Source organism: Nymphalis io, chromosome 20 (genome assembly GCF_905147045.1).
Source record: "Nymphalis io chromosome 20, ilAglIoxx1.1, whole genome shotgun sequence".
Classification (NCBI taxonomy): domain Eukaryota; kingdom Metazoa; phylum Arthropoda; class Insecta; order Lepidoptera; family Nymphalidae; genus Nymphalis; species Nymphalis io.
The window spans coordinates 10,331,930-10,345,322 of record NC_065907.1 but is presented as its reverse complement, the minus strand read 5'-3'; the positions used below and the strand labels follow the sequence as shown (position 1 = coordinate 10,345,322).

General features: G+C 30.8%; 1 protein-coding gene across 5 annotated transcripts in view; it reads right to left on the bottom strand.

Moving 5' to 3' along the window:
- Nucleotides 1-13,393, bottom strand: part of LOC126776307 (uncharacterized) — a 147,792-nt gene that overhangs the window by 64,349 nt on the left and 70,050 nt on the right. For 4 of the 5 annotated variants that reach the window (XM_050498718.1, XM_050498721.1, XM_050498722.1 and 1 more), the window contains exon 3: nucleotides 10,014-10,192. In XM_050498718.1, coding sequence (XP_050354675.1) covers nucleotides 10,014-10,115 — 102 coding nt within the window. In that variant the 5' untranslated portion in view covers nucleotides 10,116-10,192. Of the gene's footprint in view, nucleotides 1-10,013; nucleotides 10,193-12,971; nucleotides 13,175-13,393 lie in introns of those variants that run through there. The other variant, XM_050498719.1, reaches the window with a different exon arrangement.

Sequence of the window (13,393 nt, the reverse complement as noted above, 5' to 3'; positions counted from 1 at the left end):
CATATTATATATATATGTATGACTCACCATATAGAAAAGTTCTAAAAATATATATAACTACTAGTACACAAACGAATATATCATTCTTATTAATGTCAAGTTTGTATAGGATATATCTATTCTAATATTATAAATGCGAAAGTATAATAGCTGCGTCTGTCTGTTACGCTGCTGAAGCACTAAACCGATTTTGATGTAATATTAAACAAGCTTGAAAACTAAGGACATATTTCCTGCCCTCCCTTAACACCTCAATTGATTGATCCCTAATCAAAGACCCTAAACAAAGTTTCAATTTGAAAAATGTGTTAAATAATGCATAATAAATATACATACATGCTCGTTAACAGAATCATATGTCCGTCTTCTATGACACACTGATATGACGGTCATGAGTCGTACTCAAATGTGATCTCTCAATCATATTTATCTACAATTGCGTCGCAGATAAATTATCTTCAAGAAATTTCCTGACACTGTACTAGAATTTACGACTCGCGTGGAATCATATGATTGAGAAGAGCCGTATGTAATTAATTTTATGTAAATTGTTACTATATACTCGATCAGTACCCGAAATAAATATATATCATATATAGTCGTCATTAAATAGACAGTCAATTTTTTTTTTATTGGAAATATTATACTATTACAAATGTCTCTTACTCAATCTTGGAAAAATAGTTGAACGATTTTGGATGAAATTTGAAATAGCCTTAACACATAGCAACACATGTACACCCTCTTTCATTACTCGCGGATGAAGCTAGTAAATAATAAATATTACATTTAGATTCTTATACAATACATTACAACTTGTTGTTCCTTTTTTAAACTATTTTAAAGAAGCAACAGCAAGTTGTACTGTACAGAAAACTACACGGCCAATCGTATTATTCAAATACAATATACAAACGAACTACATTAAAAAAATATCCCGCAACTATTTTCATAATTATTTCTCTTGAAATAAAGATAACCAAACCATTAATTATAGGTTAATAAAATTCTATAGACTTTTCGATGTATATATGTATTTTTGAGTTGAAAAATGATATTTTTACATGAATATTTATCACAAGTTTTAGTCATAATCGTGATTTCATTCGCTTCGGCTAAAGTCCAATCATATTTATCTGTTTTAAATATATTTTACACGGGTGACTTAAATAAGTATCAGTTTGCAAATCATAATAGAAAGTTTATAATAATATAAACATAATTGCAGGGAATAATGCCAAGAATCCTAGGACTATTTATTCGTATTGTTATATTCCTGTAGTAAGGTTTGGAGCTTATTCCACCACGCTGCTCCAATGCGGGTTGGTGGATTAACATGTGCCAGAAATTAAGACAAGATAAGTGATTTATATTTCTAACGTTGCAAGTATCTATGGGGGGTAATTAGCTCAAAAACTGATTAAACACATTGTATTGTTTTAAATGTGAGCTTTTTTTAACGTTACTCCTCAATTAAATTAATAATTATAAAATAATTAAAACACATCCTAATATATAACCAAAAAAATGTATTTTCTTTAACAAAAATGTTTTCAATAAACAGACTCGCTTGTTACAGTTATATTATATAGATTAATAGCTTAATAGATACGAACAACATTCGTAGACATTTCATTATTATTCGTCTCGTGTATAATTAATTACATTATACATTCATTTTATTGACGATAATTAAATTTTATATCTAAGTTGACTGGTATTATGGAATTTATGTATTTAATACGATTTGTTTATACGATGAATTGCGTTATTATACAGCCGCTAGATACGTATGTATTATGTTAAACTATATATTATATTCAAGTCTTATAACTAGTTTATAATCGGCGTGTGTTGTTAATGAAGACACAAATCGTTCAAATGCTTATAATCTCTTGTGTTCAATTAGATATTTTTCATATATAATCTTGGGAAAGATCCAAATTAAGGATATTTGAATGATCTATAATCGATGGCTCAGTGACTATAACACGTGACTCCTGTGTCTGCAGATTTAAATTTTCGTGTTATTATTCCGTGTTTATCCTTTCGTGCGTTGAGAGGAATACATAGGGAGGAAAGCTGCAAGTGTCGGAAAAATTGCAATCACATATTGTAAACCCATTTACCATTTTATACATTGACAGATGAAAAAATGTAATAAATTACGGTATATAAATAGCCGTTACACGCAAACTTTTGCGTTAAAGAAATGTTGTTATTCCAAGTAAATATATTATATACATGAAAAACCTATCTTTAAATATTTTGCAACGAATTAGGCCGCTCTAGTTACTTTGTTTGCGCGTGCGCTTTATCACGTATGTGAATCGCTGTGCAAATATTCGATTTGTGTCACAATATATTGAAAAAGATTCATTGATTAAATACATGACATGTTCGTACATATCGTGCGGAAATCGCTGATAACATTGATTGTTTAGTATTGTTATTCGAAAATTTAAATTCTTTTAAAATTTAAAATTTAAGATCAAAAATCAAAATATACATATATTATACAATAAGGCACTTGTAAGCACTTTTGAATCATCATGTAATAGGAGAAAACTCAGTAGTTCCCCTTTTTACATATGTATTGAATATTTCTATTTACATTATAGTTTTGCATAATGTTCTGTCTTAATAGTTTTGAACAATAAATTAAGCAAATTGTTGCTTACACGAATTTGAAACTGTGACCACTTATAATACAGTTGTACACTAATCCACTAAACCTATCCGGCTCTATTATTTATAGTATATCTATTAAATCTCTATCTAATCTGAACTGAAACCAAGTGACAACGATCAGGAAATACAGTAACGCACTTGACCCAAATACATAACTGGTTGAACGTTCTAATTAAACAATAATGACCCTTAGTACCATAACAATAGCTGTCACTTAAAGAATTTGCATAAAACGAATTTAGCAAATCATAAATTGAACCTTATTTCTATTAGCATAAAAGTGAATGAAATTATCGATAATATCAAACAATTGTCAATAAACGAATTTGCATATATATTGTTTTCTGCTATGCAATACTCAATCTTATTTTCGTTGCTTTAAGGGTGCAATTTAATTATATAAAATCATATATTCATTTACAGTTAGTTCGGTCTAATTTCGATCTTATTTCTATGGCGTTAAGGTCGTATTATAAAGATTTATAGTTGCAGATAACGTTATAAATGCATACTATGATTGAAAGTAAGTGATAGGGGAGGTAAATCAGTTTGGTATGCGGCCATGTATCTCTTACTTCCTAGATAGTAAGGTTTAATATATAATATAACACAGACAAACAGTTACTATTTTTTTCAAAATTAGGTAAGTTACGAATATACGGTAGTAAAATAAAATAAAAATCATCAAAATTGTTACAAAAATAAGTTACATCCGAACATATGAGTACATAATATATATAAATATGTATATACTAATGAGACTTTTTTTTTAATCTAACTGAAAAAACTACTAAACCAATGCAATGAGAAGAACGATGCAGCGCTTTTCTGTAATATTTTGTTTTTTATTTTATTTTATTGAATGGGTAGGCGGTCGAGCATATGGGCCACCTGATGGTAAATGGTCACCAACGCCCATAGACATCGGCATTATGAGAAATGTTACCATCGCTTACATTGCCAATGCGCCACCAACCTTGGGACTATGATGTTATGTCCCTTGTGCCTGTAATTACACTGGCTCACTCACCATTCAAACCGGAACACAACAATACCAAGTACTGATATCTGATGAGTGGGGGGTACCTATCCAGACGAGCTTGCACAAAGTCCTACCACTAGTAGTATATATAATATTATCATAAGTAGATTTGCTTCGCATTTCCGCTTTAAATTCAACAATTTACGTGATTTGAGTAAATTTCATGATTTTTTATGAAGTCGGTTAAAACAAGGAATTAATAATTTATTATTAAATACATTTCATACAATAATAATAGTTACTTTTTGAAACTGCTTGACCGATTTTGATAAAACATTGTCTATATTTTTGAATTTACTTTCGTACTTCTATTCTATTTTCACTGAATTCGACTTTGTATTAATGTATAAGACAATGATTGTGAATTGAACACTAATGAAGTTCTTAATCGGATTTGAATTTCCGACCTTTGTCTAGATAAACGCGATCTATCCACTGGGCCATCGACTGCTAAACAAGTTTAAAAACAAAAGAAAAAAGCGTTTAAAAGCGATGTAAGTAATGCGGTAAGCTGAAGAAAAAAAAAATGACAGCCTTCCGCGTTTCGTTTAATAAAATACAAAAGTTCATGGCGCAAAAGTGGGCAAGTGAACTTTCGTATGCCTTTGTATTGAATAAATTTTACATTATTTTTATACTTTATTACTTCGTTCGGATGGCTAGTGAAAGGCTGTTGACCTTGGATTGATTTATTAAAAACGCCTTAACACCCTCTATTTTGACGTCACAAGTACTTTATGGGACGCCTTTCATCACGTCTGTTTACACTTTACGTAAATGTAACTTGGACTTTCATATTAAAAGGTTACATACATTTCCGGGATTGTATGTACATTTTTTTTGTGTAGACATCATGACTGACTTTACATAATAAGCGGTGCGAGCGTTAAATGTCATTTATGATTGTTTTCACTACCGCAGCTGCCAAAATGTATATTAAGTGGGCGCCAGACTTGCGTGAATCACTATATTCTCGTGAAAAAAAAATACGTCCCATCACATTCGTTTCAGTTCACTCCCTTAACTGTCATGACCGCACCAAAGACCAAACCTCAGATGTGTGCAAATATAAATTTGTGCGCTGATACACTCGAAAAGAGTTAGCGTTCGCGTACGCATTGCTAAAGTTCGTGGCGAGTATGTGGCGCTGGCATTATAGTTCGAGCAGTTAATTCAGGCAAAATTGCGAATCAACCAAGATGAGATAACGTAGAATAATTAGAATTATCATTCTAAGAACAAACCACACTATGTAAAATACACATAGGAAGCACTTATTAACGTTGAAACAATTCTAATCATACTTTAAAATAACAAATAATACGGTTGACATTTAAATTATTTTTATTTTCAAATTATATTTTTAAACTATTTATTTACCACGACTTTTATTGGCGTAAACAGACGTCCGAGATTATTCTACATTCCCAAAGTTAAAGCCATCTTTAACATTTCGCTTTACAAATGACCACCATTTAAAGAATATTTTTGATAGAAAATTAATCTCTATACAAAAGTCACAAGGATTATAATCGTGTTATCTTAATAGATATGAGCTTAGAGATAAATCTGTAGGGTCGTCGAAGGTCGCCCGGCCGAAATGTCAGCTGCAGTCAGACAGGTGGTAACAGAAATATGTTAGGATTGTTACACATTGAAACGAATTTTTATAGCGCAAATGAGTAAGACCGATTACATTTATAACATAACCCACGAGTATTTTACGTTAATTTCTATGAAGTTACTATGAAGTTATTTATATATATATATATATATATATATATATATATATATATATATATATATATATATATATATATATATGTATATATATATATTTATTTATTATATATACTATGAGCACTATTAAATTTTATATTTCTTAAGCAATTAAAATAATTACATTTGATTTTGTTTGTAGTATTCTAACACTTTGTTTTAATTATCATTATTGTATATCGACATGTGTCCTGTCCGTGTGTTTGTTGCATTTTGTCTATACATTGATTGACGTTATTTTAGTGTGCCTGTATTTTTTATAACCGAATCGAAATGAGTACCGGTTGTCTTCCTTAGTGTTATTGGTCTTCATGGGATTGCGAATTACTCAGCTGGTATATAGTATTAGTGGATATTATTCGGCCAGCCCGTTTAAAATCAGACACACAATTCAAAAACATTATATACACATTACCATTATATTTTTAGTATTTTGAATGATTACTTAACTTACAGTTATGGCCCGTTAATATTGCCAAGTCGCTGCCCCAAGTGCCCTCAATAATAAAATAAATAATAAGCAAAGATGAGATACAGAAGAGGTTTTTTTTTATCATTCGCAGTACATCTTTTATATTTATAAATCATCTGCTAAGCCAGTTTGATTTTAGTGGAGGCAGTTGACAGAGCCATAACCCTATGTAAATGTTGTATTATTAGTATTATTTTATCAAAATCAATAAGGAGAAAATCATGGCCGCTATTTATACTTCTATAAAACCTTTGACTAGACTAATATTATTATTGCAGCTACTGTACACCATATTGTTTAATTGTTGACGTCATAAACCGTGATTACCGTGACATTTACAATTCGATGCAAAATATTTATTGGAACTGGAAACTAAATTGTAAACATTGCAAACATGTATAGTATTTATATATACATTTATATATCAATTATATACATTGATATCAATCGAACAAAAATGGAGACAGATATATAATAAAATCCACTTATGCTGCAATTTTATGATAAAAAATGGAATGGAATGGAATTTTATTTAGTTCAAACTATATTAGTACATAAGCACGTACGTGTGTTGTAACTAATAGAAAAAACGCAATTTTCAATATTAATTTGACACGTATGAAAGTACACTGTTAGAATAAATTTTGTCGAAACATTATTTTATTAGTCGGAAAAGAGGTATTCTATAGAAAAAGTTGAGCAAATGTAACAATAAAGTATTGCGTTTAACTAACTATATTAATACTATAAATGCGTAAGTAGCTCCGTCTGTCTATCTGATACGTATATATATACACTGGTGGTAGAGCTTTGTGCAAGCTTGTCTGGGTAGGTACCACTCACTCATCAGATATTCTACCGCAAAACAGCAGTACTTGGTATAGTTGTGTTCCGGCTTAAGAGTAAGTGAGCCATTGTAATTACAGGCACAAGGGACATAACATCTTAGTTCCCAAGGTTGGTGGCGCATTGGTGATGTAAGAGATGGTTAACATTTCTTACAATGCCAATGTCTATGGGCGTCGGTGACCACTTACTATCAGGTGGCCCTTATGCTCGTCCGCATTCCTATTCTATAAAAAAATACGCCTCACGACCAAACCACTAAATCGATTGTGATGAAATTTCCTATGCGATTGAACCTAAAGGAAGAACATAGCCCAGTTTTTCGATCGAAAAGTAGTTATTTATTTTTTACAACTGATAAAACTTTGCACGCAGTTTGTCGTCATAAAGCCAATACAATTACAAAGAATAAATATCGTAAAATATTTATAATGAATTACCAACAAATAAAATATTGTTTTTTAACATTAACTTATTGAAGAAAAAAGAAGAGTTATCAGTATGACATTCGGCCCATTAAACATTTTTGTCGCCCTTGGCACGCGACACTTATAGCGAAAGGCTTTAAAATAACCTATAATAAGATATTATCACCCATATTAATATAGTAATAAGATTGAAAATTATCAAGTGTATCGTCTTTAAGGTCGTATTAATAGCTGTTATCGAAATAGGAACTCTGTACATTGGACATTAAGTTCATTATGTAATAGCGGTAGAAAGTTTGCAAAGAGTGATTTGTGATAGCAAGCATCCTTACCGAACTATATAAGGTACTGTTTATTTAATGATAAATGATTAAAGTAAAACTTCTTGTGGTTGGTTGAAGGTAAAATTTCAAGGTCGAATTCGAGTGCAACGGTTTATATGTAACGGTCAAAATGAAACTTAATTGATTTAAAAAGTGTTGGTCGATTTTTTTTAAGGTTTTTATTTAACATCACATGTATGTATGTGTGGATCCATATCTTACAACTGAATTTTACACTAATTCCATCTTTTGGTTTGGTGGGATAACTCATATGAATTAATTTGATCATATTTATATTTGAGAAAAGATATTTTTAATTTTCAAAAGATTTAAAATATTAATTAGCAATACAAAAGTCACGTATTTTTACCATTTTATACCTAAAGCCTTAGAATTCTTGTTTCAACAAGCTTTATATAAATTTACCTTAATTAAATCAAAATGATTTAAATTTCGTCTTCGACGAAATATCTATTTAAGAATATTAACGATTGCAGTAAAATATCAAGTCTTTAAAACATCGAAGGCTAAATATTTTTTTAAACTAATAAAAATACCGTTATTAGCCACGGTAATGAAAATGAAAGTAGCTTTTTTAACGAGAAGGCGAGATTTTTTTGTTGTATTTAACATTTTTGTATAATATTTTAAGGTAAAGTTTTAGCAGAAATCAAAAGAAACAAAAACGATAACGGATAATTGCCGGTGGTACCAATATGACCATTTATTCTTCCACCAAATATCATTACTAATTCACAAAACGAATTACAATTCAATTGACGAGCCGGTTGGCGTGGTAGGTAGATACTTGCCATTTCACGCTGAAGGTTATGGGTTCGAATCCCACCAAGGACAGACATTTGTGTGCATGAACATGTCTGTTTATCCTGAGTCTGGGTGTCATTATCTATATAAGTATGTATTTACAAAAGAAAAGTAGTATATGAAGTATGTCAGTTGTCTGGTTTCCATAGCACAAGCTTTGTACAAGCTTAATTTGGGATCAGATGGCCGTGTGTGAAAAATGTCCCAGGATATTATTATTATTATAATGAATCAAAGTAAAGTATGTTGAAAATGAAGCAATATGTACTGCTCCTTTGCGAGTAAATATTTTTATGTAGATTTAAATATTATCAATAACATAAAATGATATCACAAAAATAACTGATAAAAAACACTTAATCAAACTTCGAGCCAGTCAGAGGGATCTAGAATGCGAATGTTATCCTATATATATAAGTCATTTTTTATTTGTAATAAATAAACAAACATTAGCGTCGCATTGAAGACGTCAGGAATTGCTAATGTTTCTTATACATCCCGTTATAGCCTTACAGGTGTTCACTTACCATGAGTTGGCTCAGTTTGACTGGCTTTTAATTACAAATTATATTTAAAGCGTATAAGCGTAGTCGTCAAATATATACATTTAATCATGAGCATATGAAGGAAGGGCGCCAGCTTCAGCTACATGGTCTAATGAGGTTTTGTCCACAGATAACAAGTCTAATATTTATCTGATAAACTGTATAGCTTTAGCAGCAATCATTGTTTAATGATACGTAGAATAAACTGTTGATAAACATTGGTATCCGTCCAAAACTATAATGTAAGTTTTTATGTCCATGTCATATAGAATAGAACTTTTTTGCTACTTCGCCTTACAATTTAACGAAATCAATTAAATAACCAATAAGTTGCTTCAGATCTCGTGACCCTCTGTGAATGGTATCGTGTTTCAATAACGCGGCAGTAACGCCGAGATAGTCTACATGTTGTAATATTAACAATAGTATTGAAGTGGTAGGGATGGTGGGTATCTGTGGTCACTGCCTCGCGTGTGACGAAATAGACAATTATCTATGAATAATATGATTCAAAATCTCCGCGTCTGTTCGCTTTCTTCTAATATTAGTTAGCATAGCATAACTTAAACAGATATATCGCTTGCACTTTGAGCTGTTTCACCCGTGTTAAATGTTACTGCTCTGGCCCCGTGGGTCGTAGTGTAATATAGTCTCCACTTTTTCAATTAATAGGCTATCTAACGAAGGAAGGTTTTCCAAATCAGACTGGTAGTCACTACTCGTCAAAATAAAGTAATAAAATCTATAATATTATATGATAGATTTGTTGATACTCTTCTAAGTGTGTTCGTGTATAATATTAATTAGTATTATATGAAAATAAAACCTATTCGATTATATTCGCATAATTTCTACAAATATGGCAAATAAGACAAATGTCTAATAAGTACTTATGTTTAAATTAGGTATGTAAAGTCAATTCTGAGACATATTATGTACTTAAAGTAACAGCCTGTAAATGTCCCACTGCTGGGCTAAGGCCTGCTCTCCCTATTTGAGGAGAAGGTTTGGAGCTTATTCCACCACGCTGCTCCAATGCGGGTTGGTGGATTATGTACTTACCGCTTTAGAATAGCCGCTGCCCGCGCTGCCATCTGACGAGTTGCTGAGCCTCCGTTCGCTGGGCGCCGGTGGTGACCACGTTGTACCGCTGTCCGACGGCATGGTGGCATCACATCACTGAACCGTCACTATGTAACACTTCACTTCACTGAACGTCCCTACTGTTCATTATGTGTTACCTGGAAAGATAAAAATTGCTTCTTATTATATTTAATCATTGCTATTTGTAAGTTTTTAGTTTTGTAACCGAACAAATTATTATAATAATTAAAGTAACAAAACCCGGCACACATTTTCCTGTGCATATTTAAGCGGTAAGGTAAAAAAAAGTCCTTCCTAGGCGTTCAAGCTTACTTCATACCAAATTTCATCGAAATCGGTTCAGTGGTTTAGCAGTAAAAGCGTAACAGATAGACAGTGTAACTTTGGCATTTATAATATTAGTATAAATATATATTAATTATCATGACAATTGGTTGAACACTATAAAATTTGATGCGCTGCAGTGCCATCTAGCTTCGAGTTACAACAAAGTGTATACTCCAAAAACCTTCTGTACAATCGATCGTTCAAACGATGTCAGTCTTTTAATTTCATACAAAATATATATAGTAAAAAATAAAATAAAAATAAAAATTAAAAACAATAATGTTATTATTCTCGACGAGCCAATAAACATCATAATTATATACTATATAAGTATATATTATATATAATTATTACAACAAATTATGCCGTAGTAAATTGAAAAATTTTAATGAATTCAGATGAAAGTTTATATCGTGAGATAGTAAATAAATTACTTTATACGCTACTTAAAGAAACTACAATTTTAAACTGATAATTAAAAACCAACAAAATCGATCGACTATTTAAAGCTGAATTTATAGTTTATTTAACATCATAATTAAAATTTCAATAATTAAAGTGTGTTCCATTTAACAGCGTTGTGTTTTTAATTTCTATCCGTGGTTTATTTGATCTTTTTAAAGATTTATATCAAGCTAGCAATATAAGTCGCTACTTTATTGAATTATAAAAAATACGCTTATTCTAAAACAACATTTAAAAAGAGATAATATATTTTTAGGGTTTATCGATTTAGTCATTAAGAAATCAAAATTGCGAATAATCTTTATACCAGGATATTGCCTTTTATATAATACTATAACTCTTCAGAGGTTCGTACACAGTATATACATGCAGGCAGGCTGTATAGGCTATACTAGGTACGATCCAATTGTCGTGATGGACTGAACGGTACAAAAGTTACTATGCTGCTGCGCAATCTTATGGCGAGTACGACATAATTAATAGAATAAAAACAATAGACTAGCTGTTTGACGTGGTTGGTAGATACCTGCCACTTTCACGCCGATGTTTGTGGGTTCGATTCCCACCCAAAACAGACATTTGTGTGCATGAACATGGCTGTTTGTACTGAGTCTGGGTATAATTATCTATATAAGTATGTATTTACAAAAGAAAAATAGTATATGTAGTATATCAGTTGTCTGGTTTTCATAGCACAAGCTCTGCTTAATTTGGGATTAGATGGCCGTGTGTGAATAATGTCCCAGGATATTGTTATTATTATTTATGCAAATATAAATATATATGCCAATTTTTATAGTAATCCTTCTAAGTCAAGTCTAGAAAAGTCACCAACATTCATTTTCATATTAATATACTGAAACGTGTGAAGTCACACGAACACGTTAAGAATATCATAATGATATTTGATTAGTTAACACGCCCATCGTAAAGTTTATAATGTTTTTTTTTTCCTTTATTTACATGAAAACTTCACACAATCAGGAAGTTACAAACTAAATACATTTTATGTAACGAATAATGTTTTAGTTACATAAACAATTGTTGGCGATATTAAAAAAAGGTTTATGTAAAAGCAGACACCAACTAAAGTACTCTAACAAGTTTTTTGTTCGAAATAATTAATGCTGACGATTAAGAAGTTAATTAGAAATTTTATTAAAACAAAAAAAAAATTAAATAATTTGAATTTAGAATACAAAAAATACACAAACATAAACTCTCTCTTACCCATGCAAATATTTTACTTATAAATTGATGTCATATGTTCTATGGTTGTCCTTTATGCCTGTCATTATGTTATTGAAATCTTATGGTTGGCAAAACTCATCGATACTTAAAGATATGCAAGATTTAGTATTAATTTAAAGATTGAAAATAAGTCATCCTTATTCGAATTATCTCATCTGCTCATGGACGGTGTTTTATGACACTAAGGTAAATATTGGATAGTTTTCTACGAGGCCCTTATTAATATTTGCGAATGCTTACGATGGAGGTTCCACGCAACCATAATGGTCTTTAAGTTTAAGCGATAAGTGCTGATGGTAATAATTTTCTAACACAACATTTATTAAAACAAACTTAATATCACATGAAGTATAAATTAGTTTTAATATAATTACGAGATCATGGGATATGACTTGTTGGTAAATACAGTTTAAATTATCGCCTAAATTCTATTGGCCAATTCTGATATTGAATACTGTAAGCAATTATAAATAAAAAAAACCGTTTAGTTTCTTTCAGCTGTTTTTTTAAGGTCATGGCATTTTCTTATCCGAACCGGTAGTTATTTTTTCTTTGACTACGAATAAGTATAATGTATTGAAATTAGATTTTATGTCTGAATCGATCGATCAATAGATATTTCGTATCTATTTGCGTAATTCGGGCACTTATCATTTTTAAGCATGTCTTTTTAACAATTTTCGATTCATTTATCTTTTCAAAGCATATCTCATTATCTATTCGTATAATATCAACCTTATCGGTTATTGTTATATTTTTCAAATAAGTTGAAAAGAACACTGTCGTATTAAAACTATAAATAAGTTTTCATAACACAATTACGAGCGAATTTTTTATTACTATAGTAAAAGAAAGTTAATATATTTTACAGACCATATATCGGATAATACACATCCGTGTTGAACTCAATATCACATGAAACAAGACACTGGCGTGGATTATGCAACACAATGGCAAATAAACTTTAATTACGAATAGTATAACCAGCACGTAACACGGTTTAGCGCACAGAGCCACTATCTCTCAATAGTAGTACGTCCGCTCAGCACCGCGACGCGATCTACACTGACGCTCGATCGAGATCAATTACGTTGTTTTTTTTTTTCTTTTTTATCTCGTGAACAAGTTCTCTTTTCGATTCGATATTTAAATTTTCATTGTTTGTACCTATACCTTTAACATTTTACGCTCGGATGAGTTTTCTTTTTAAAATAAGCAGATAATGAAAATTGAAATAGTTGTACGAGTTGGACTTTGTACAAAAAGTGTAAAAATATAAATTCAAAAAAAAGTAT